Source organism: Camarhynchus parvulus, chromosome 2, assembly GCF_901933205.1.
Source record: "Camarhynchus parvulus chromosome 2, STF_HiC, whole genome shotgun sequence".
Taxonomy (NCBI): Eukaryota; Metazoa; Chordata; class Aves; order Passeriformes; family Thraupidae; genus Camarhynchus; species Camarhynchus parvulus.
Window position 1 is genome coordinate 130,920,477 of NC_044572.1, and position 22,650 is coordinate 130,943,126.

At 44.3% G+C, this 22,650-nt stretch overlaps 1 protein-coding gene across 1 annotated transcript; it reads right to left on the reverse strand.

Moving 5' to 3' along the window:
* Window positions 1-2,191: 2,191 nt before the first annotated feature.
* On the reverse strand, window positions 2,192-9,335 carry ZNF706 (zinc finger protein 706). The gene is made up of 4 exons (XM_030943262.1): window positions 9,176-9,335; window positions 6,104-6,240; window positions 4,796-4,903; window positions 2,192-4,181 (listed from the first exon to the last, which is right to left on the reverse strand). Exons 2-3 carry the CDS (start codon window positions 6,236-6,238, stop codon window positions 4,808-4,810), a joined length of 231 nt encoding a protein of 76 aa, XP_030799122.1. The 5' UTR covers window positions 6,239-6,240; window positions 9,176-9,335; the 3' UTR covers window positions 2,192-4,181; window positions 4,796-4,807.
* Between the last annotated feature and the right edge of the window lie 13,315 nt (window positions 9,336-22,650).

Sequence of the window (22,650 nt, forward strand, 5' to 3'; positions counted from 1 at the left end):
CACATCTATTGCCAATAAGAACAGTAAGCAATTGACTTCGCTGGCAGGGATAAATTGCTGTGATAACTGCCCACTTCAGCAGTGGTTACAGCAGTGATACATGCTGCTTCCAAGGTCTGGGATCGTGGGATCCCTTTCACTGGAAGCTTTTAAGGGTTAGAGGAACACTTGGTGGTTTGTCTGGGCAGATTTTATCCAGTCTCAGAGTAGGGAGATGAACTAGATATATTCCTGAGATTTCCCTTAACCCATAGTCCTCTGAAAGAGCTCCAGCTTTCAGTTACGCTTTGCACAATGATTGTCACAGCTACAAAGAAGAAACACAAAAATCTGTGTGCCATGCCATCGAAGTGCTGCATGGACCTTGGCTTTATATAATTAATGGACAGTAGTTCTCAGAGGAAAGCTGTGCCATATTTCCTAAAAAAGCTGAGACACAGCTCGAACAGTTGGATAACTATGTTGGGACAACTATAGATTTCTCCTTTCCCAGAAACCCCAGCGTGAAACACTACATGAGAGAATTATAAAACATACATATAACCTAATCTACTTTTCTTTAAAAGCTCCCAAGATAATTAACTCCCTCAGCGAGCCTCTGTTGTGCCTTATCTATACAAAACTTATAACACAATAGACAATGTATTAAAAGATTCAAAAATAATTTTAAAAACATACAGAAAAATACCAGACAGCACTTGACGCCCTCCCACCGTCTGGACTAGAGCAAAATCACACACTGAATAGCAGCGCAAAGTGAGATCTGGAGCTGAATTCAAAGTCCACTCCAAAACCTGTAAGGTTCCAAACAGGAAATCAAAGGCCCCCAAATTACACACAGCAGAAAGTGGCTGGGTAGACAGAAACACAAACTGACCTTTACTTTGCTTATGGCTCCTACAGGATTAACCAAATTTACTTGTCAGACCCTCGAATATCCCACTTCTAGCAAAGCCCAGTAATTCCCAACTTTTCTTCTGTGAAAATGGGAAAGCCTATCAGTACCTGATGACAAAAGACATTCCACCTATTAGCTCTTCTTATCAAGATGGGAACCAGTATAGTTTATAGAAATGCCACAAATTCCTTCATTGCTATGTGGTTTGCAAACAGCCTGTGGTCACTAGCTTTACTTACTTGACCAGAAGTGTTTTCAGCAAATAACCACAGGGGATGGTGTCCAGGGATGTTTCAAGAGCACTGCACAAACTGCTTCCCTAAGGCTACATGGCAACTGTCTTCAACTTCTATCTTGGATTTTTCACACAGCTTTTTGACAGTAAGAAACTAGAAGCCCTGAGATAGGTTAAAGCAGAGGCACAGAAATAAGCCTGAGTAACAAAAATTGCAAAACTGTTCTTGATTACTCAGTAGTCCCCATGATGATGGCCTCATCACAACCATACCTGCTAACTTTTTACTCTCTGAGATTTTTTCAGAATATTTTAAGCCTAATTTAAAATGCAATTTCAGATGCTGCTTGAAGAGATTCCCAGAAGATGAAGGCTTCTGAAAATCCAAAACACCTCTTTAAGTTGCTCCACAAGTATCCATGACAGCTTATGTCCACACTGACACAGTAAGAGCCCTTCACCTGAATGCTGACCCTGCACAGAAATTAATCTTTCTCAAGGGAATACAGGAAACATTCCATGTCTATTTTTCTTTCTTACACAGTTAGATAGCTTCAAGTTACATGGCTGTCACAGCCAGGAAATTAATTTTCTAGGTGCAGCAAAAGCAGGCAGGAAATATGACATTTTATGGTTTACAGTTTTAATTCTCTTTAATCAGACACATTACAATGCACAACTGTGTCTTTAGCCAGGTACTAGGGTGCGCTGTCATTCAGATCAGGAAGAGATGATGGAGAACTAGTCCTTCCTCTGATCTTTAGGTACAATGAGTATTGCAGATACTCTGACTGAGGGCTATTGCCACGTTTAGTACAGACTTTATAACAATTCAGTCACAGCTTTCATTTACTTCTATAATTAAGATGACAGTTATTGCAGCTGGGGATCTTACTGAACTGAGGATCATCCTTGGTTTCCAACATGTAAACCCCATCATTTCAGAGGGCATTTTCAACTTGAGCATCATAGGAGTTTTGAAAATACAATTCTAACAGAAGGTAAACATCCCACTAGTGATGCAGCTTTCCAGCTCCAGTGCCCATGAACAGAGATTGTTTATGAAACAAGTCTTTTATTTAATGCTACACAATCTGAACTGAAGGAATAGAACATTTACTTCACCTCAGGCCCAAGCTTTAGGGATGCATCCCCAAACATTTTGCAGAGTAAAACCAGATTCTCAAATACCAATCAGTGCAAGAAACATCTTTTCCATTTCTACTCAGCGGATTTTAGACAAACTACAGCATTAGAACATTGAAGTACCTCTCCCCCATACAGCACATAGGTTGAAAGCAGATTTCTTGCCTTGTGGAGCCAGTTTGTCAGGATGTATGTTTTGATAACATTAAAGAAAAATAAATGAATTGTTACATTCTGATGTCAGGTGTACAAGTGCAGTAGTGGATTACGCTGAGGAGAATAACATTATCTATAAAAGTTAAGTGGTATACAGGTTTTCCCAGAGTGACTATAATACAGAGAAACTTTATGCCAAAGTAAGTATTTACAGAGATACTGTCACAGCAAAGAGGACAGGAAGCTAGTCTCACAGAAGTAGTTCAATAAAGAGAAAATGAGTGGACAAAGACAAAGGTTTTGACTTTATATAATAAAATACCAAGTGCATTCTTTTAAGTGAATGAGTCTTTGAGACTATGGTCCTAGATTTTAGGAAGCCATTTGAAGGTCAGATGTATAGTCCTGCTGCATAGCAAGGGTTACTTGGACTGCTGGAATTTTTATCTCCATTGTAAACTCCGCACATCACAGCAATTCTGGTACTGCTTCTAACTGCAGAGTCAAAACTAAAGCTCTTAAGCCCCCTCCAAAATGCCTAAGATGAGATTTTGTATAGTAGACCTTCCAGCACAATTCAGATGTTTCTCCACTACTTTTGTGCTGTACATCTGGGATTAGAACACAGCCCAGAACACTTTAGTGGTAATTATGTTTATCTGCTCAAATGGTCTTGGCCAGAGTTATTATCCAGCTTTTTCTTGTCATTGCAACTTTAATCACATCCGATTTCTTTAAGTAGCCATATTATTTTAGTTACTTTGGCTCTTTTCCAACAGGCTTATTTTAAGCTGGTTGTGAAGGAAGGTTATTAATGGCTGGCTATTTTACATATTTCTTCAAGAGAGAAATAACCAGACACATTTGAGGGGGAACATGTGTGGTTGACTGCTCAAAATATCACAAAAAATATTTTAAAATCCAGTTTTCAACTAAGAGCAGAGTTGCTTTAACCTGTTATTTGGCAAGCACTTTTCAATCCTGCCACCTCTCAAGCTTCCTCTGCCATCTACCTAAATAGAAAGGATAACAAGCATAACCAGAGTTCCTCCAGTGCATGACTTCAAGGAACATGATCCCTCACAGTAAAGGAATCCCATTTGAAATGGCTTGCAGTACTTAAGACTCCAGTACACAGGACAAAACGTAGAAGGAAGTCTCATGATTCTCATGCAGCTGCTCAGGGGTGTGCTGCACCTTGAGCCATCAGCTTGACCACTAGTGGCTAGGCTCAAGCAGGCAGCACATTGGACAGTAAATCTGAGCAGCTTCTCTCTCCACTTTAAGATTAATTTACTGTAATGTACATTACTTGCAGTGGAATGATACTGCTCATGTTTTGGCAGGATGGGGAAAATTCCACTTTTGTATTTTTTATTATTTTATAAGGCAGATAATGCAGAAAGGTGAAACAGAATTTCTACAAGGAGTTAATCTGTGATATTGTAAAATCAAAGTACTACTTTATTAAGTGAGTTATTTTACACAATATGAACATCAATATAATTACAATTGTAAAAAATTTTTTATAACAAGTATGGACTGATTTTTTAGGATTTCCAAATAGGGCACAACTGTACATTTACACAGAATTGTCTTTGCATGAAGCCCAAGAGGGAACAGCATAAAAATATGAATGTTTCTGTAGCCCCTTCATTTTTGCTGATCAACAGTTTTAGAAAAGCAGCTGCAGGTTTGTTATGTAAGGTCTGACAGTAGAAGAGTCAATAGGTGTCATGACTTCACCTATAAAAAACAAGAACAACTCGGTTAAGCTGAACCACTACACAATGCTGCTTATCTCTGATGAATGAAATACCATACTACTGCTTTTTACCTTATTTCAGCCTTTTATTATAACCACTTTCAGTTACAGCCTAACAACTGCCTACTGGGAAATCTCTTCTACAGTCAACACAGAAATTCAGATTTTTCTGCATTCACTTGCATAGCTTCAAGAACAAAAAGGCTCAATTGTTGGAAATATACTAAACAACTGTTTACATTACATGTTTTATAGTAACAGACCAATTGTAGTTATGTATTTTGTTCACAGCTAAACTAACATTTCAACGCAAGAACTAAATAATGAAGTATTCCTAAGACTGACCATTTGAAATAACATTAATCCCTTTTAAAACAACCTCCAGGCACAGTGAAATGCCACAGCCATTTCACCCATGTAAGAACTAGCTTGCTTCTTTCTTCTCTTTTTAACAGTTCAGGGGTATAACTATAACCTACAGTAGTTTTCATATTAAAAGAATTGAAGCAAGTTTAAAGTCACAGTTGTTGGTGGTAAAAAAAACAATTTGTAATACATCTTTCTCAGACAATCAATTAAAAATTAAGGTAATGACCTGTAGACAACTTTATGCCTGAACATCAGCCAATTCTGGAGGAAGTGGAGTCTTAGGATGCTTGCTTTCAAAGTGCTGTTTGAAGGTCTTGGGATCCGGCATTTGAGTCTGATTAAAGAGAGACATTAAACTTTATGCACAGTACAAGAGTTAAATAACACTACAAAACCTAATCCCCGCTATGTTTTATTTTCTTTCCCCAGAAGCCAACTCCCTCCTTGATGACACTGCTGTAGTGACAGAAGCACCACTAATTTAGCTGCAGGGTAAGATGAAGTATTTAACTGCCTATTTTCAGAGGTGCTTTTAAGCACTACTATCACACTTGCTTTGGCATGGTCATCAATGGTGTTATTCTGGCTAGGAATATTCTGGTTATTCTATCTTCCTCCACATCTTGCTCTTCACAGGCTGGTCTGGTGGAAAACCTCCCTCCTCATAATTTTCTTTTTCAGTGCCTTAAAGATAAACATTTATCCTTTACAGAATCAAATCTTTATGAAAGCCATTTCTTTAGTTTACCAATAGGCCAAGAACTTATATGGCATGAACTGAGTCTCTACTTGGCACAAGCTATCTCAGACAGTTGCAGACATTGACTGCCCAAAGTGATTGATACTACAGCCTGATTTCACAACAAGAGGAGCTGGTTACAAGTACTTAAGTAAGCAACCCTCAATTTGGAATCCTATTTAAGATATCTGAAGTGGCAGATGTATTCTGAGACTGACTATTGAAGTGAAAATGGCAAGTTCATCCTTCAGCTCCAAAAGAAGCATTTAGGAAAATCAGCCAGAAGGAAAAGAATAATCTGATTAGTACTCAAATTTCTTTTTTCTTGTCAAATAAGTTGTTCTAGCAAAAGTTACTGTGTATCAAGCTTACATTAAAGCTTTTGGCACCACTGCTTCTCCTTTCTACAGCAACATCTACAACCACTGATTCCAAGACAGGCCAATTCCATCACAAAGAAAATATGTTTCCACATAGAGACTAAACAAGAATTGACTGCACACGTTTTACATGTTCTATCTCATACTAAGAGCATATGCAGACCACTGTAATACAAAAAGCAAAATAACCACCCAAACCAGACCTGAACACAACCTCTCAGATTTTCTATCTCAATTACCAGTACAGCTGAGTAATCTGTAAGCAAGTCACAGAACAGATGCAAACTCTTCTTACACCAACAAGCTAGACAACCATTTAAGCATTTTAGTTTCCACTATAAAATCTAAAAATCCTGTTCTAGGCAGGAAGACAGACCTCTTCCTACAAGGCTATTTTGACTTCAGTTCCTCTTACCCTACAGACAGTGCAGGTATATATCAAGGCAGCCTTGGCTGCAGCCTTCTGATCATGTCCTTGTTTCTTTTTTTGCTCAGCTTGCTTTTTGGCATTTTTCTGCTGCGACTGAATCTTCTGCTGTCCACGAGCCATATCTACAAACAAAAAGAAGACATTTAGTCTACAAACATGAGAAACTGCTGCTGCTATCTGACCGAGGAGCTGTAACCATGAGCACAATGCAGTCATCTGCTCTGTCCACAAGGCCTACAACTCCCATAACTCAAACATAACAGACATCTGTTCGAGCTCTTTGCTATGTAAAGCCTGTGGGTTCAGTATCATTCTTAAAATAAACACCAGAATTATTTATGCCATTCTAAGGTGTCTTCCTCTACTAAGATTCAAGCTCTACTTTTGAAAAGTGTTTTCAATAGTCAGAATAATGAAAAGTTTCCTTTACGGTTAATAGAAACTTATTCTTTTTTTCAAAGGGTACTGAAAAATTCAAGGGTTTTGTTGTTTGTGGTTTATTAAGACTCAACCTTTACCTCTGGAACCTGAAACAAGTTTCAAGAAAGGCAAATCAAAGTATTACCCAAGATGTGTTATTGTCTTCTGTTTTAGGTGCTTGTGAGCTGCTTTGAAGTTGGGAACTCCAAGAACAATAGGTCATTCCTCTTTATTGAAGGTGGTTTTACAAGTGGCTATTGTATTTTTATTTTCAGCCACATTTATGTGCATACAATTTCTTGGGAAAAAAAAAAAAACTGAGCCCATCAGAAGCCATTACTGTATCTAACACAGGAGCACAAAGGAAGTAAATGCTACTGCCATATGCCATTACAAGGTCCACCAGAAGACAAAATGAGACAAAGTGTCACAATCCAGAGAGCATCAAGACATCACATTCCACAGCAGCACACTCCACCTGCACACAACCACCAGGACACCCAATTCAGTCTTTACCCCACCCCCAGAGCAGACACCAGACAGGATTTGGGCACACCAAGAGAACAGGATTCAGCGTGTGGTTATATAACCCAGCAGCCCAATTTCTGCTATTGTGTCTCTCCCAGTCCCTCACACCCAACGCACGATTCATCTGTGCAGCTGTCTCAGAAGCACAGTCCTGCCCAAGCACAGGACAGCTAGCCAAGCCCATTGTTCTCAGGACAAGCAGTAAAGTCCTGTGTTCCCAGGAGGGCAGCAGCTGCTTGGTCACTGCCCCTCTGGGTGACCTGGGCACTTGTCCCAGGTCTGGTACCTGTGGGACAGACACACTCATGGCTACACCACGCCCATCACACAATCCCTCCCATCAGGACAGGTGGCCCCCCAGTGTGAGAGAAAACCCTACTCAAACAGCGACTGACCTTTAGGAAATATGTATGGAAAGCCCTTAAAAACCACTACAAAAATTAAGTTTCTATGAAACATCAATAACATGTGAAAATTCACTAGTATTGTGGGAATTTTTGTACATGTGCCTAACATGTGAGCAAAACAATGGCTCTGAGACCCAGAACAGCTCTTGTGGATTGAGAGACAGCTCCGAGGCTGCAGCCAGGCTCTTTCATGGCATCAAACACCACCATGTAACCCTCTGCAGAAGTATTAGACTACATCTTCAGCGTTCCCTCCTCTTCCCCCACTAGTTTCTCTAAAAGAGAATTCAGAAATTCATACAGCCAATAAAATTGAACACAACACAAATTCCATTAACGAGCAGATAGAAATACATGTGGTGTCCAACAGTTTCCATAAGGTACAACAGTCAATGTCAGTAAGAATAAAAGTGCCAGTCTATGTTCCACTGGATGCTACAACTACTTCAGAACACCCCAGCCAGGGCCTCTTGCTGTTTATATACAGCATGGCTCAATCAGAACACTGGATTTCCCACTTAAAATTTAAAAAAGAAGATATATTGCCAATAGCTTTGCATACACAAGAAAGAACAGTAGGCTTTATTTCACTTCTATTTTATCAGCATTACAGCAATCGTCCAGGATTCAGACGGTTCCTGACAGAAAATACTCAGATGTAACAAAAAAATTCTTTTCACAAAATGTTTGCATATTACTTTGTATTTTAGTGCTTTGATAAGTACTACATTACAACAGCCAACCACACTGAGCTTTCATGTACTTGGCAACTGCTGGTTTTAGTTAAGTCACAGACAAGAACACACGACTACAAACATTTGCTCAAAATTATCAACCACCACACAAAGTCCAAAACCAAAAATCCGAGAGTTTAAATACTGCAAGTTACATTAATGCAGTTGAAACAGAGAAAAGTAAGGTTTAGACGACTATTATTCTAAGAAAGTGACAAAACGAATAACCCTAAAGCTCCTTTGAAAGAATGATGAGTTCATCTATAAAGCCAAACCACTAATTTCAATTGCACAACGCAGGTAAGTGTTGTTTTCCCTATCAGGCACGCCCTCAGAGTCCAGCAGACCAGCCTGCTGTCTCCAAATAAAGAACGCGCGAGCACGTAGGAAACAGAACACACGGAAAAAATCTGCTGCCAGATCGTAACAGGATTTTTTGCTGCCAAATCATAACAGCAGCAGCAGCAGCAGCACGGGCCCCGCCGGGAAGCGAGGCTGAAACCCGCAGCACAGTCATACCTCACACGGGGTCATTTCCTTGTAAGTCACCAGAATCCGAGCGGAGTTTCAAGTCCTAAAGCTGAACACCGACAGCTGTTTGCGCTGTCACTGCCAGAGGCGCACGGCAGCTCGGGCACCGCGGCCTCCCCGGCCGGGAGCGAGAGCTCGGGCGGCCGCTCCGCCAGGGACGCCCCGGCCCGGGCCCGGCCTGCGGCGCGCAGGGACCGGGGGCGGCTGCGGGTCTCGGGCGGCCTCCAGGGGCAGGGGCGGCCGCAGCCCCACCACGTGCACGGCGGGAGGGAAGAGACCACGGAAAGACAGACGGACGGAGGCCGCAGCCGGGAGCGGCGGCCCGCGAGTGGCGCGCAGGCCGGGCCGGGCCGCCTCCCCTTCCCCTGGGCCAGGCCTGCTCCCCTTCCCCCGCCCCACCCCGCTCCCCTGGGCTCCGCTTCCCCGGCGCTGCTCACCCGTGCGGGATGCGGGCTGGGCGGCCCTGCCGAGCGCTGTGGAGGCTCCGCGCGGCCCCGCCGCCGCCGCCGCCGCTCGGGAGGAGAACGAGGAGGAGGAGGAGGGAGCGGGACCGGCAGTGCGCGCGCGCCGGACCCGCCCCCGCGCCCGCGCGCCCCGGGCGGCGCTGGCCAATGGCGGCGCGAGGCCGTTACATAACGCCGGCGTTGAGGGGGGCAGCGGGAGCCAGGGGTGTGGGGCCGTGGGTTCGCGTGCCGGCGGGGGAGCACCCTGCGGGGCTCCGCCGCGAGCAGCCGGACCGGGTGGCTGAGGCCGTCAAGCCCGGCTTTGGGCCCCGTGGGACCCCCCCTGCGCTGCTGCGGGCAGGGGCGGGGTCCGGTCCTCGGGCGCACCGGGATCAGCCAGGACAGGCAGCCTCGCCCCGCCCGGTTCCCGGGAGCGCAGCCCGGGCGGAGCCCCGGTGGCGGTGCCGCAGCCTTGGTGAAGCCCCGGTGGCGGTGCCGCAGCCCCGCCGGATGCGCAGCGCTGCCCGCGGGCTCCCAGCCGCATTCCCGTGTGCTTGGCGTACGGGCGCGGCCCGAAACAGCGCTGCTCCCGCTCCTGCTCGCCGGGATCCCGAGAAATGGCTCGGAGAGACTCTCGGGAGGCCGTGGAGAGGAGCGGATCCTGTTCTGGCTGCCCTTCACACAGAGGGCCCGTGTGTAGGCTTGAAGGGTTAAGTAAAGTAGAAGGAAACAGCCTGCGATGAGAAGAATTTTATTCAAGTTTAAAGTGCAGTAGATCTGGTTTGGACACGTTTTGCAAGGATCGTAGAGGAAGTTTACAGGCTGTATCCCCTGCCCAAGTGATTTGAGTTATTGACTTGCGTGAATACAGATGTAGGCAGGCTCTGTAAGGAGGCATAAATGAGCTCTTTATTTTATATGGACCTCTTTGTTGGATTCAGCCTTAGGGAGGCTGAATCTTTGTGCCTGCTCAGATTATGCACCTGTTAGGAAAAGGTGAAATGCAGGCAGCATCTCTGCTTAGAGATGACATTCTGCCACTCATCGAGTAATTGTTGTAGCTTCCAAACCTGGCATCTTGAACACTTCTGTGTCTGGGGCAAAACAGCAAACATAATATACCTACCAGAGGGACTATAAGGTGTTAGCTTGATGTTTTGCAGAGCTTAGGCTGAATGATTGTATTGTTCTGATCCAGGAGAGGAAAATGCAGCAACAAGAAAAATCCGTAAAGAAGTACAGTGAAGGTTTTAGGCCATTATCACGAGTCTTGCCTAGAGCATGTTAGCAGCTGAGGGAGCTGTACAGTAGATTTCTGATACATAAGTCACTGAAGTTGGTCCAGATGTCACAACATCTAAGATGGTCAAACATAAGCCTGTGATGAAAAATTAATTTCCTAATATTCCTTTGTGCAACTATGTCTTCCATATTAAACTGATAGCACTGAAATTGATCTGCATTAAAATGATCTTGTCACTGGCTTCTGAACTTTATGGAAATAGGCAACTATAAAAAAAAAACACTCAAAGTGCATACGTGCATGGGCTTGTGGGGTGGTGTGGAGAGGAAGGCATTTTGTGTCCTGGGCTTGCAAGCAGGTGGCTTTCAGAATGAAGTTTTGCTTTCATCAGGCAGGAGATTGGCAAGTGAAAAAGTAGCTTCTGTCCTGGCTGATGCTATTTTTAAGGACCACTGGCCTTATATGTGAAACTGGAGAGGGTTTTTCAAGTGTCGTGTTCCCATACTATGGTGTTGCTATACATCTGGCTAGACAAGAATTTCAAATAAAGTGGCTCTCCCAAGCACATGCTGAGCTCTGGCTGGTCTTGGAATCTTTTTCTGCTTTTAGAAGAACGAGGGATAGATCTTGCAGGACAGGGGACTGTGGCTGTTTTTCTTTCTGCTCTGCATTCTATCCCTTTGTGCTTTAGGTCCTGGTCACAGCATCAGTCCCTGTATTGTCCAAATCATGGCTTTGCAATTGAGATCATTCCAAAGAGACTGTTAGGAAAAACAAAAATAAACACCACAGTGAAAGAAGAATATAAGCTCCCATAGCCGAGATTTCTACTACTAAGATAATAAGGAAAACTTCCCATTCACTGTAGATGATTTTTCAAAATTGATTCACTGCATGAAACTTATTTGTCACGCCAAAGGGGGTATTTCCATGCCCATGTGCAGGTTAGCAGAGACGTGGGGTAGATATGATGAGCTGTTAGAGAGGCAGGGTGGGCCCGTGCACTCCATGCTTTGCATAGCTCTGATGAAATGAACCTGTGGTAATTACAGTTTATCTGGCTTGTGGACTTCCTCTCCTCTGTGTTGCTCCCACATGAGGTGAAACAAGCCAGAGTGTATGAATAAAAGCATAAATAGATGTTAAAATGTAAAATAAGTGGAAATATTAGACTGAAATGTTGCATCTTAAAATTACTATAAATACACTGCAGCACTTTTCTGTGTACTTCTTGTTTAATTGTTGTTTTCTAATTTAAAAACATCTCCCAAACTCCACAGATATTACCAAATACTCTGCATTAAAATAGAGTGAAAAACACGAACATCTCTTGGTAGTTAAGCGTAGACAAAATGCAAGGTGTTTATTACCCCAAGCCAAGCCTAACAAAATTACAATTCACTGAAATCTGTAGAAGCACCATATGCATAGAAAACAGAGCTCCTTAAAGATAAGGCATTTTAGCCCCTATGTAGCCAATAAAAATAGTCCAAATTTAAAAAAAGAAAGACGTTATCTTCTCATGATTAGGCATTGATGAGAAACAAGACTTCAATTTAAGCCAAGCTTGAATGTGGTTATCAAATAAACCCCAAAATGATGGTCTACTGAGAAGGGAAGCAGCAAAGGAAACTGGAAGGAGCAGTGCTGTAAGGGAGAATTGTTTCTTAGTTTCTTGGGGTTTTTTTTAGCAGTCATGATTGTTTGTTATTCTCATGCTTATTTCTCATTCTCTTGGATTCCCCCCCACCAAATCATTTCCTGTGCGTGCAGAGAGGTGCAATTTCTGCCATTAGGTCAAAATACCTGTTCTGCTCAATAGCAGCTTGTTGGCAGTTGGATTTTGTTGCAGGTCAGTTTGAGCTGTCTCACCCTGGGGTGACTGGTGTCCCCCCCACGGTTCCCTGCTGGGAGCCAGGTGGCATTTTGACATGTGTTATTAAACCCATTTTGAAAGCAGTGTTGTGAGGTGCAGGGCAAGTTTGCTCACAACAGCATGGGTGAGGCTGCATCTCCCTTCTGAATCAGCCCCTGAGCATCTGCCAGGTCCTCCCACTGCCATTCCCTGCTGCACTTACTGTGGCATATTTTTCCTGTTCATTTGCTCCTGGGTTCACTATTGACCAGTGTCACATCAAAGATCATGTCAACTGGCTAAATGTTGGCTCTAGGGCTGCCCTTGGCCCTTGCTTGCAGGGAGGAACATGCTGGTACCCTGTGCCTGCCTATTGAGGGGTTTTATGTGGTGCCCCACCATGACCCCTTGTCATGTCTAAAGAAGTGAAGGAAAGGGAAGGAGATGCCCTGGGCCTGCAAGTGACAGCGATCTGCTCACTAGATTTTGTGGATGCAGACCAGTGTTGACACAAACACAGAATAGGAGAGATTGGCTGTGTACCCAACAGCCTCTGAAAGAATAGTCAAGGCTGATGCAATGGCAGATCAGAGTCAGCATTGCTGAATATTAGGGACAGGATGACATGGATGCAGGCAGAACTCCAGCCAGGCTGTAATCCTGGTGGTTAGTGCTGTTTGATGGAAAACATCATGCAGCAGTGCCTATCTAACCTGGGGGCCTCACAAGGTGGTGTTTTGCTCGTTTACCCTTTCTCTGCTTTGGGGACTTTCACTTCTTCCCTCCCCCACACGTTAGCACACTGTTCTTTTCCCTGTAAAGGCATTTTTCACAGCCACAGCTCCAGCTTTCATACATCCAGTTCACGCCTCCCTGGCACAGCATTAACTCCTGTCCCTCTGCTGACCCCGATTGCTGGGTGCTGCTTCTCCAGAGCCAGGGCGTGGGCACATAAGCTTGAACAGTATTCCTCTTGTGGCAAATCCAAAACAAGTGTGAGGTCTTAAATCACATATTTGGCTCACAGATTCAATAGATTCTTAGCACTGCACTGGCATGAGATGATACCAAGTCACAATACATATATACTGCAGAAATAAGTATTTTAAGGCACGTGATGGTGTGCCTCCTTTTGCATGCTGCTGTAGAACTAGGTGTTCTGTAGTCCACAGGATGCTAATCCACAAGGTTTAAAAATGGAAAACACAGGTAGGAAAAAAGGAGAGAAAACAAATTGAGAAGGAAAGCCAAAGATTAAGCTCTGTTTTGGAAAGAAGCCAGCACAACAATGCAGCTCCCTTGGCAGGCCACCTCACGCTTGTGGTACCCTTGCAATTCCACACTGGCTTTAAAGAACCAGCCCCATTAGCAGCAATGCAGCATCTTTTCCTGGTTTGCCTGCTGCCTTTCTGAACAGCTGCTTTGTTCCAGGGACACCTGATGGGTGGCATCCTCCAGAACAAGGACAACCTCAGGTGATGACCACCACATTGTCAGCCACCCTGTGCTCCTCACGGTACTCCTGGTCCCATCAGTAGACTCCAGAAGCACATAAATAAGACTGACATTATCCTTCCTAGCAGGACAGTGCCCCCTTCTTCTGCACCCCCAGTGACCTGGCAGTGTACCAGGTGGCCACACATTTGTAAACCCCTTCCAAAAGTTGATATAACTCTCATGTCTACCTCGCCTCTACCATGGGTCTAGGCTCTAGCACAGCAAGGCAGCCTGCAGAAATACTTTTGCCACCAAACCTTAAATTAGGATGGACCCAAGGAAGTGTCCCAAAGTCAATGGTAGATTTTGGTGGCACAGAGACTACAGCTAACTGTCCTTTCTCTGGGTTTAGTGGTTGTTTTTTTTTCTTCCCAGTGCCTGACCCTTTCCAGCAAGAATGGACAGAGCTCCTTCAGTGAGCGTTCCTTTCCACTGTAAGGGCAAAAAAATGTACAAGGAAGGATGCAATAAGGAGCTGCCCACATCCTCTGAGAGACAAAAATGTGAGGGCTTGAGGAAAAGGCTCCTGAAGAATGACAGATGGAGGCAGTCAGAAGCATGGAGTTGCAGTTCCTCAAATGTTTCAAGGCATATGCACCTCCTGGAGAGCATGGGCCAAGATTGCCTTGTGACCTTTACGTATTTTGCAGTCTCTCCTCTTTTAAATCCATTTTGTTGGAAGTGAGTTTTGCTAAAAACAACAGAGCACAAATGCCTTTCTCAGCATGTCACAATTTTTTGACCAACCCACATAGACAAACTGGAGACCTTGAGAACATACGCTTCCGTTCTGTATAAACAGTTTAAAATAGATTTTAGCTTTGCTCAGCATTACGGACAGTTACTATTTTAAAATACACTCCAATTAATCATTCTCTTTTTTTGCCTGTGCCCTCCATTCATGCTTTTGAATCTCGTATGTGTTCAAGTCCTTGTCTTATCATGAAAACAAATACATCTGTACATTTTAAATTAATTCAGAATACCAAGGTTTCCCTCCTCTCCATCAATACAAATACATGCATGAGGCATAAAGAAAATCCACACACTGTGTCATGTGCATGTTAAAAGTTGCAGCAATTGTGATTAAAACCTCTCACAAACTTGCAAATATTGTTGACAACTGGCCTCTAGCTTCAAGAAGAGACATGCATCCCTCAGCCTGTGCTCTGAATGGCTGCACATCCCAGAGATGCCTCTGTGCTGAGGTGGCTCAGTGTTCACTATCTCTGCTTCCTTCTTCTGCCCATCTGCAATGCTCCAGCCTCGTACTGGAAATATTTTGGTAGCTGCTTATTGTACCTTGAGGAAGGGGCAATTACTTTTCATCCAGAGCCAACCTCTCCATCTGTTTTTCAGTTGTCCATGCGGAGATTTCATTGCCATTCTAGAACTGCTAAGGGCAGGATGGGAAGTTCTTCGTGTTTTCCAAACAGCACGTAAAATCTTGTGGGATAAGGAAGCAAAAGGCCAAAGGTGCATGTCAGAATTACACATGAGAGAATAAGCACAGAGAGTACACAGGAAAGAGCTCTGCAGCTGTAGGATGTTCTTCATGGAAGGGAAGCGGCCTTGGACATCCAAAAGTGCCACACACACTGCTGGTTTTCCCAGGTTAGCAGTGCTGGCTCAGTCCCAGCAGTCTGCTGCTCCAGGAAGAGATCAGTGAGAAACATCTGCTTGATTTCATCTTTCTCCTTTTCAGGTGCCCCATTACACTCACTCTGGAATCACTGCATGACTTAAAGGCAGGAATCCAAAGAGCCTGCTGCAAAGTGAGCTGTGGGGATTGCTCTGATTGCCAGTGTTTCCTGCCAGCTGCTGACAGAGCTTGGAACAGAGTAAGGTCTAGCTAACAAACACTGGTGGATAAACAGGACCTGGCAAGAGAAATCAGGGGAATGATTTGGTTTGCACCAGGCCACTGGATCCCATTTCTTTGTGCAAAACATCGCAGACTGCTGCACCAGAGGAATGTGCTATGGGATGTGGAGCAGAACAGAAAACACATTCTGGAGCCAGCAATTCCAAAAGATGGCAGCTATTAGAGGTAAAAGGCTTTGCTTATGGGACAGCAAGACAGAATGTCTGTGCTAATTGACAGAACTTCTGTAGCTGAGTTACTGTGGATATACAAAGTCGTGTCTCAGTAGATGCTCGTAAGTGCACTCTTGGGACAGACTACCATGGGATGGAGGAATGGAAAACCCTTTTCATGCTGTATGGCTGGTGTCTCAGCAGCACAGGCAGAGGGCTGGCTGTTCTTTCACTCTGTCCTTTAGCCTGGCTTTTCCTTGGAAACTGTGGGAGAAAACCAAGGAGGACTAATTAATGCTTCTGTGAAAACACTCAGTGCACATCTCTAATCGGGCAGAATGGCACTTAAAGAAGAGTCCCAAGAGCTGGTTGTGAGGTGACATTAAGTACAGGCTTTGCACATTAATATTTCCCAGGCTAGAAAAATGTAAAGCTCTCATTTAAATTACCTGGTTAAAAAAGGGGGAAAAAAAAGACTAATTTTAATCTGACTACTGTTTTGCAAAGCTAATTTGAAAAACTCTGCTCTTGCAACCTGGCTAAAGAGTTATAAAGAAGTGAAGTGGAAATGCCTGGTGCTGGAGACATGCCTATTTGTCCCAGGGGAAAAGTGTCTTTTACAATGCTTCCACAGGCAGGAAGACAAAGGCCTGATCCTGTCTAAGCATAGGCAGGAGCAGATTAAATACCTGCAAGCTTCATTCTCTCCATCCCCAAACCAAGACTGCAACCCCTTAACATCCTGAGCCTTCCTACTCCCACATCTCCAGGGTACCCTTCTCCAAACCAGTTCTGCAGGCTTTTCCTGGGACTGTCCCCTATGTCCCAGTATTCATGGTAACAACTCCATCTGTTCAAAGCCCAAACCAAAGGCTGTCTGTACAACATAAGCCTTTGCACACCTCATCTGTTCCCTATTTTAAAATGTGCACTTTTAAGCAAAATAAATTTAGCCTGGAAATGACCTTCCAGGCTTATTGCTTTTATATTTTTGTCTGTTACTGTAAAGAGTTCCTTGGTGAGAGAAATCTTTTCCACAAATATTTAAAATCAGGATCAAATCCTTTTTTTACTTTTCTGTTTGATAAACCAAAGAGCTTAAACTAGTATTGAATAGTACTTTGTAAGAACAGGTCCTCGTGGGACTAGCACTACCAAAAAAGACTGGCAGCGAGGATGGCTTCCCATCAGCAATTATTTTTTGAGATTTTGTACAGTCATCTCCCAGTCTGTTCCCTTGGTTTTCATCAGCCTGTAAACAGGACACCTGTATTTCTCTTTTGACTTCTCAAGACTGTGCTGTGGACAACCTGCCCCCCAGGGTGACCAGGTCCAGGTCTTACTGTCCTGGCTGCTTTACTGGGTGCCCTGAAGTCCTGAAGGTGTTCCCCAGATCTTTCTCTAGATGTCCCTTCCCATATGCTAGGGAAAGTTTCCACAACCAGCACTACACAGCCTGGCATTCACTATTTCCTGTGGATGCCTGACACCACTGTTGACTGGAAGCCTCCAATAGTACCCAGATGCAGCTGTGCATTGTCAGAACCCAGGACATCCCTCTGGCTGTCCTGAGCAGCCAAGACCCCTGCCAGGGGGCTCAGAGACCCTGGAAGGGAGCCCAAGATGCCTGTGGTTTTGATTATGGCCCATGGAGCAAGTTACTAACCTTAGATGAAGATCTGCAGGCCATGATAGTTAAGCAGAATGATAGTGAATTTATCATGGGGTGAAAAAGTAGATTTTGGGGTTTTCTAGGATGGGGTTTAGGGGGCAAGATGGAGGGATCTGGGTGTGTCTAGCCTTTCTCCTTCTTCTTCTTGCCTCCATCTTCTGCTGTTATGTTGGCACTTTTAGATTGGTTTAGAGTAGAAGCTCACTGTCTAACATAGGTGATAGGTATTGGAAAGTAATTGTAAACATGGTATATGTAATTTTTAGTATAAAGACATAACACTGCCCTGGAGGCAGGCAGAGTGCCTGTACTGTCTTGCTGAATGGACTTCAGCTGGACAGGAGAAAATATTTTATAGATAAGGAACAATAAACAACCTTCAGACCGAGAACTGAAGAGCTCTGACTCCTTCTTCGAGCACCGGGCTGGGAAAAGAGACTTTCTAACATTTCTCAGTGTCACTGTGACCAGCGAGAGGCCCCGAGACATGCATGTCAAACACACCAGTGGAGGGACTAAGGCTGACACAGCTACTCTGAAGCTTGTATCCCTTTTTCCTCATCACTCTGACCCTGCAGCCCCTTGCCAGCACAGAGCCTTGCTAATGCTCTGCACAGGCACTGCAGCTCACACCTCCACCCTGGATCAGGAAACGACCTTGGTACTCTACACAGCTGGAGAGCCTGTGGCTCTCATTGCTCACAGAGGTGCTGTGGAGGGTGAGGTGCTTAGGCAAACGGTGATGATATGGGAAAGAACATATGGCTTTGCTGACTCAGCACTAGAGGTGGCTTTTTACCACCTCCAAGAAGGCAGAAATGTTTGTCTTGGGAAAGAGGAGGAGATGGGAGGAACCATCCTTGTGCTTAGGACAGCCCAGGCAAGAGGAAAGACTTTGGTTAAGTCTCTGTGAATTTCTTCAGGGCTCCTGGGGAGAATTATATGACAATACTGAAAAGCCAGTGAAGTAGTGAAGGACACAGTTGGCAGGCTCACAGCAGGCTCACTATACATCTCTGCTTTTTTGTGATCCTGTGGAATACACTGACCTCACATGCTGGATCCCCTGCTCTTAGCTGTCTCATGATGGGACAGCTACATTCTTAAATCTCAGTGGTGATGTTAGATGTGGCTGCAGTGTCTCTGGGATGTGTTGCACAACACACAGAGACCTCCAGCACATCAGCATCCTGCCCTGAGCAAAGGCATTGAGGCTGGGAATCTGTGACCACTTCAGCCAACAACCTTCTCAGTGCAAAATACTTGGTTTTAACAGTGAGGCCAAAGCATGATGGCCAGAGATATTAAACCAGCAGGCATACTTGCATGTTGTCTGTCATCTAACCTTAGTGCATCCTGAAGAGTTCTAGGTGGGATTTACTGGAGCAGAAATGATGAATCAACTTGATCACATGGTAGAAAGCTCCTGAGTGCCTGCAGCTCCTCTGCTGCTTGTGAGAGGAGAGACAGTGGTTTATAGCATTAGGGTTACTTGCCCTGTAGTGATGGCACTTCTGTCCAAGTGTCACACAGCCTCTAGGAAGGCTCTCAAGATCCTGTTACTTAGACTAAGGGAAAACAGCTGTTCCACTGTGCTGTGACAGAAGGACTGCAACAGTGATATCCAGCACAATGCCAGTAATCCTCAAAAAGTATCCAATATCCATTCTTCAAAGGAAGGGCTGAGTCCAGACTGGATAAGTCTGGTGATAGCAAATGTGTTCCAGCCTGCTATCCAGGTCTCTTCCACAGACACAGCAGAGTCTGGCGAAGTTAAACCCCAAGCCCTTTGGGGTAGCTGCTCTCCAGTAACATCTCCACTGCTGCCCTTCAGGCACTGACTTTGAAGGGGGCTCAGAGCAATTCAATGGCTCATGTCACAGCAGAGCCTTAGCAGCCCTGGTCTGCATAAGAACAGAACTAGTATCATGACAGATAATGTCAGGTAGGAATAATATTATTCCTTAACATATAAGGAAGATAGGACTAAGAATTTCTGAACTTGGGTCTGCTTGCAAGGCATTCTAAAAAATAATCCTGCATCATACTGTGGGCAGTACTGCTCATGGGCATTGACGTGCACAGGTCCATTAGCATTAAGAGCATGGCAAATGGTCAGTCAACAGATGTACTTGACCTCTTCTCTGGTTCTGCTCTCTGTTAAATGAAGTCTTACATATGATAAATACTGGCAGAAATTCAGCCCACCTCTACTTTTGGTTTGAGTGCTGTTGCCTGTGTTTAATTCTTTCCAGAAGGCCCACAAGTGAATTTCAAAGAGGTGGAGTTGTTCATTTGCAGCTTGCACATTGTATGAGAATGTGGTACCCAACCCTGAGCTCCTCCTCTGCAGGACGTGTTGTAGTTCTTGACGGCTGATCAGTGTTTTTCTGCCAATTCCTCTTCATGGTCTGCTAGCTGCAGTTTTGGAGATCAGACTTGCTCCTTGGCATCTACCCAAGCTATAGAGTGCAATTTACTTCGAGCACAACATCCATTGCTTCTGCAGTATGTTGACCCAGTCTATGCAAGCTCACTAACTCAGAAGTAGCTCTCATTACTTTTCTGTTGCCAACAGACATAATCAGCAATTAAGATGATGATGACATTTTTAAGGGATTTCTCTTCATGAGGAGTATAGCACCCTGCAAACAGTCCCCGGCAGTCTCTGCTCTAAGGGGGAGCCTTTACAACACAGGGGGTCCTTCTGCCACATGAATGGAAAAGCTCAGCTGAGTGCAGGGGTCCCAACCATGCCAGGACTCTGCTTCAGCCTTAGATCTCACCCAGCTTTAAATCCTTTCCATTGACTTTATCTTAAACTTTCTGTTCCATACACAATGTTATCAGAGCTACTTAGGCTTTGCTGGCATGTCTCCTATATTAGTAGTTACATTTTGTTAACAGGACCAGACTGGTTGAGGTAAATTGGCTTATTCAGAGCATAGTTAGTGACATGCACAATTGGTCTGACCATGTATTCTTCCAGAGCATTTTCCCACGGAGAGGAGGCTTATACAACCATTCAGTCTGTCCCAGTAGGAATTCAGGACCCATTGGCTGATTTCAGTCAGGATCGGAGGAGCAGTTAATCAGCAGAGGCAGCCCTCCATGCACAGAGCATCCTCCCCAGGTCCTGAGAGCTGCACTGTGAGTTTTGCTCTCAGACACCACAAAATATACATGGGAAAGGCATTGCATCCCAGCAATGAAATTTTTTTGTGGAGAGCTTGTGTCTTGCTGGACACCAGAGAATCCAGCTAAAAATCCATGGGAAAGCAGATTTCTTAACTGTGCTGCTCAACTGCTTTTTAACTTTTAAGGTAAGAGTTTATTATAACTAAGAGCACTGGCTCTACATCAAAAGAAACCCTCAGGTGCAAATGACTTTACAGTCATTCTTTTGCTGGTGATACCTGTATTAGCCCAAAACTGCAACATAAGAGAAGAAAAAGGAGATTGTCAGAAAGTGATGGCAATGTTAATTGCACAGTGGTGCTATAAGTGTACTGAACTTTGTAGTGACAGAAAAGCACAAAGCTGGCCCCACTAAAAAGGACTAAGAGTTTCCTAAGGCAAAAGAACCTGAGTTAGTACACAAAGAGCACCAGAGCAGGAACATTTACCAGTGGTGGGTACTTTAGACTTGTGCTGGATCTGCAAGAAGCACTGCAGGTTCCTGAGGAGGTGGTGTCAGCCTGCTGGTAAGGGAGCTTTATGAAGAATTAAGTTAATGAAGGGAACATGGAGCAGAAATACTGTCATAGCAAAGGGGACCCCTTCCTAAAGTGCTTTTCTGCAGGTTGTGCAGGCAGGGCTGGCATTGCAGCCTGAGCCAGTGAGCACCAAGTGCTGTGGGTCCTGTTCCAGGGAGTCCAAGCACAGGCAGCTCAGCCAGCCAACAAAACTCCTCAGGTAATGGCCAGCAAGGCTACTTTGTCAGAGCAGACGTGGCAAGGAAAGGACATAGTCCATGGGCAATCTAATTAAGATCTGCTCTAAAGACAATCTAAGGTGACCTCACTCGCTTTTATCTAGGAAATACAACACATGATGTCAGGCCTGCAGCAATGCATGCAGGAGTGAGGGATAGGCTGAGTAAAACTGGTTTTCTGAGACTTTATGCTTTGTGGTTGGATGCAACAGCACAAGCTCTCATCATAGCCTTCCCTTTGGGGCATGCACAGTATTGCATAGGATGCAGACACACAGAAGTTTCATGGTTCTCTGCTCTCTGCCCTCTGATAAGCTCATGTTGCCCACCCTACCTTTGCTAACTGGGGGAATTAAACAGATTATTGTTCTGTTTTCTGTGGTCTTTTCCCAAGAAATTAATAGTAAAGCCATATTGTTGAACTATCACGCTGGGTAGAGCAGTATCTTGCAGTATCTTGTGATTTAAATCTCCTTTGCAATATAGGATGAAACCACGTGTTTGCGTGAGCTTCCTTCAGCAGATAATTCCAAAAGATGGAGGACATGCTGGGAATCCTGCAAAGGGAGTTAAGAAATATATATAGGACCCTCCTACCTGAGGCACAGCTCTACCAGGAAGCAAATCCTCCAAGTACATGGCTATGGGGAATGCCACTCGGTAATGCTACCACCGTGTCTTCTCTATGCAGGAGAGAGCTGCAGTCGTGTGTGGGGAAGGCGTGTGGAGGGATTCCTCAGAAGCTTCATCAGGACCCAGGTTTCTTGGAGTTAGAAAGTTAATTGCTGATGTCTGAATAAATTCGTGTATTGCATTCCTTCAGGATTTCAAAATGTGTTGGACTGAGGAGCTGAACAAGCACCCAGTGTTTTCTTTTTTTAACTAATTACCCCTGGTTATAGGCCCGGTCAATAAACATACAAGACAGGTGGGCTTAGGAGAGAGCTGGTTTGATAATTTTGTTACAAATTTATATTGCTACAGAGCTATCTGAAGGCATCTTCTTGGCAGTCATCACTTCACTAAGAGCCACAAAATTATTTCTAGCCATTGCTATTATTTCTCTTACCATTTTGAAGTACATAGTGCTAAAAGGGTGCTAAAAGCGTGCTCTTGTTTTCTGCACTTCTCTGTCTTTAACGTATATAAACAATCCTCTTAGCAGCTTATCCTCCTTTTCAGGAAAGTTTGTACATGAGAGTTAAGCATGCTTCTGTTCTTCAATTGTTTT

Coding starts and splice junctions, on each gene's coding strand:
- ZNF706 (XM_030943262.1), bottom strand. CDS start 6,238: ATGGCTCGTGGACAGCAGAAGATTCAGTCGCAGCAGAAAAATGCCAAA. Junction 4,904..6,103: donor ATACCTGCACTGTCTGTAGG/GTAAGAGGAACT, acceptor CTCTTTAATCAG/ACTCAAATGCCGGATCCCAA.